The sequence below is a fragment of the Limulus polyphemus genome, unplaced genomic scaffold (assembly GCF_000517525.1).
Source record: "Limulus polyphemus unplaced genomic scaffold, Limulus_polyphemus-2.1.2 Scaffold4171, whole genome shotgun sequence".
Taxonomy (NCBI): Eukaryota; Metazoa; Arthropoda; class Merostomata; order Xiphosura; family Limulidae; genus Limulus; species Limulus polyphemus.
In genome coordinates this window covers 90,373-93,987 of record NW_013669781.1, presented here as the reverse complement: position 1 = coordinate 93,987, position 3,615 = coordinate 90,373, and the positions used below count along the sequence as shown (strand labels likewise).

The 3,615-nt window shown below is 35.3% G+C and overlaps 1 protein-coding gene across 1 annotated transcript in view; it reads right to left on the bottom strand.

The window, feature by feature from the left end:
• LOC106470705 overlaps window positions 1-3,615 on the bottom strand; it is a 21,946-nt gene that overhangs the window by 4,484 nt on the left and 13,847 nt on the right. Inside the window, exon 6 of the mRNA XM_022399341.1 lies at window positions 1,185-1,364. Coding sequence (XP_022255049.1) covers window positions 1,185-1,364 — 180 coding nt within the window. The remainder of the gene's footprint in view (window positions 1-1,184; window positions 1,365-3,615) is intronic.

Below are 3,615 nucleotides of genomic sequence, written 5' to 3'. Positions count from 1 at the left end.
CCTCTTACTCACATCAGAAATAAAACATTAGATCCCTGTTCCTCTTACTCACATCAGAAATAAAACATTAGATCCCTGTTCTTCTTAATTACATCAGAAATAAAATATTAGATCATGTTCTTACTCACATCAGAAATAAAACATTAGATCCCTCTCCTTCTTACTCACATCAGAAATAAAACATTAGATCCCCGTTCTTCTTACTCACATCAGAAATAAAACATTAGGTCCCTGTTCCTCTTACTCGCATCAGAAATAAAACATTGGATCCCTGTTCTTCTTACTCGCATCAGAAATAAAACATTATATCCCCGTTCTTCTTAATTACATCAGAATAAAACATTAAATCCCTCTCCTTCTTAATTATATCGGGAGAAACCCTGTGCCAATGTTCGTCTCAGTTACACACAAAAGGCACTATCTCAATGCTATTTTTATTTTTATCAGATTAAAAAAAAACATGATTTCTATTTACATAAAAGCACCGAAGATACATTATTCTTACTTTACACCGGAAGAAGAACTCTGGATTTATAATCTTTTTTTTTATACAAAAATAGTAGGTCTAACTTTCTTTCATTTTCACCAGGAATATTAACCTATTGAATACACGATCATTTTTCAGTTGCTATTAACTGCAAATGAAGACTTTATCTTTTTTTGAACCCTTTTTGTATTAGTTCACTGTAGATTTCACGTTATCAACTAACTAATCCGTCTATTGTTTTTGTTAGTTTTGTAATATATATATATATATAAACATTTAATTCACTATTAGGCATATAATTCCGCTCATACTTATAAATAAACATCGAAATCAAATTACACCAAATTTAACTTCTTAAATTTATGTTATGTATTGAAATTTCGAAACATTTGTGTCCTATTTTTGTAAGTAAATATTGCACAAATATCCACGATAAATGCACTGCGGTACAGTAAGTTTTGACTGCTGTTCCGTAAAAAAAAAAGAAGCGAAAACAGTGTGCGTGTAATTAATTACCAATGTACGTGAACGCCGAACGACACCAAAAATACAGACAAATAATAATAAAAAATAATATAGCGAAAAACAAAATCAATGTTAAGCTGAAATGGACACGTTGAATATTAAATCGAATTTATCTCTTATTATTATTATAAATGCTGCACTATTGAACACGTGTGTTGTCAGTCTTGCTTACCTGACATTTAGCATTACAGTACCGCTCTTTGGCGCAGCCCGAACATACAAAATGGGGACGAGGAGTCCCACAGGTTGAGCAACGAACAACACGAGTCCGTGCGTGGTTAGGACTAGGAACAGACTGATACTGTGGTGGCGTATTGTGTGGATGCTCTGTCGACGACACGACTTCTTCAGACTGAAACGTATTGAATAAAATAGAAACATTTTAGGCTAGTAAGTTGTCAGTTCGATTTAAACTTTGGATCAGAGTAAAATGATAAATAGAGGTTTTCGCATATTATTACGTAAATTGTAGCTATTTCGAGTTAATAATATTATTTGGATAGTTACGCATTACTAAGAAATGCTGTAGCGAACTATTTTAAATTGTTCTTGTTACTGTAAGATTGAAACACCCTCTTATCTACTTTTTGTTTATTCTTCTCGCCCACCCCATCAACCGTACCCCAGTTGCTCGGCGTTAAGTCTGCAGGTTTACGACGCTAAAATTAGGGTTTCAACACTCTTGGTGGGCACAACAAAGATAGCCCATTCCGCACTTAACAAAGACCAAACGCTATTCTTTTTCTATCGCCCCTTCAGTGAATTAGCGGTAAGTTTCCGGACTTACAACGCTAAAATCCGGGGTTCGATTCCTCATGGTGGACAAAGCGCCGATAGCATATTGTGTTTGTTTGTTTGTAATTAAGCACAAAGCTACACAGTGGGCTATCTGTGCTCTGCCCACCACGGGTATCGAAACCCGGATCCTAGCGTTGTAAGTCCGCAGACAGACCGCTGTGCCACTAGGGGGGGGGCAGTATGTTTTGTAGCTTTGCGTTAAAACAAACATTTTTTTTTTGTTATCAGGAACTCCTCGCGGGAGAGATAATTGGAGTTTATTTAATAATTTTCCACCAAGTGTTAGCCTTGAAAAGTAAGATTTTTTCATTAGAAACCAGCTGTAAAATCCAGCTTTATTTACCAACAACGTATATCCTGTTTAAGTATTTTTCGTCTATCTGCGAATGAAATGCAATGAATATTTTGTTTATAACAAATGAAATATTACATTAATTACGTGACAGTTATTATAATTATTGTCGCTCGTTGTCAGCCTGCCTACAGTATTAACGTGCCACGTAGTTAAAAATGTTTGGCTAAACTCCAATAGAATAAAGTTGAGAAAATGAAGGTCCCAAAAACTGTTGATGGAGCAGAAAAATTAACCTTCGTAGCCTATTTAAATTCTTTACTTTCCTGGTGGCAATTCTGAGGGCTTATAACGCTAGAAGTTACTCGCGATGGGCTGAGAACAGATAGCCCATTGTGGCTTTGCGATTAACAACAAAATTACTCTTTATTTTGAGAAAGTAATATTGGGAATTGTACTGAGATTACTCGATATGGTGTACACGAATGAGGTTTGAAAATTCCGAAAATATGTTACCTAAAATGTAAGTTTATTTGAAACAAGTTGCATTAGTATTTAGTAGTAACATTAAAAAGTTTTGAATATCTGAATGAATATTAGTTAACACACACCAAGGTCAGGCATAAAAAAATAAATAAGCCTTGGCTAAAAAAAAAAAAGCCAGAAAAAATTACTGGAATGTCTAGAAAGTTCGAGTTCAAAGAAAACTGTTATTTCTGTCATAATCCACCATACACTTTTAGTTCTAATGCTTTATATACACGATGAACTGGTAACTCTGCATTTTACTTACATAACAATGAAATGTTACATCTGCATAAATACTTATAGGACTACAGAGTTCCGCGGTTGTGTATAATACTGAAACTGAAACCTATTTGTTTTTAAAGTTGCATGACGTAAGCTGTTTCATAAGTCTTCTTTATATTTACCTTCTCTCTCTCTGGATCGGAAGAGTAGCCCAAGAGTTGGCGGTGGGTGGTGATGACTAGCTGCCTTCCCTCTAGTCTTACACTGCTAAATTAGGGACGGCTAGCGCAGATAGCCCTCGTGTAGCTTTGCGCGAAATTCAAAACAAACAAACAAACTCTCTGGATCGGAATTTAGGTCGTTTTACGACCTAGGAGGGTCAGATTCTAGTAGACCTCTTCCTCCCTTCTGTGCTGGTATTATATGTTTCTTGGGTTTTGGTTTTGGTTGGCTGGTTTGATTTGATTTGTTGAAATCATATTGCTACTTTCCTTTTTCAGGGCCATGTCCGTTTATGTTTTCAACTTATATATGTGTGTAGCCTTATGTTTGCTTGGTATTTGTGTTCTGTGGTAGTAGTTGTTCTAGTGCTATTTTCGTGATTAGTGCGATGCAACTCTCTTCGTTTGGGGGGGTTATTATATTTTTTCTTTGAATATGCTAAATATGTGTGTGACTGCCTCTGTTAATTTGTTTGTCAATTCCTGTATTTGATCATTGATTGGTTTAGTGTTTTTCATTTGTTCTGTTGTTTCTTCAGTTT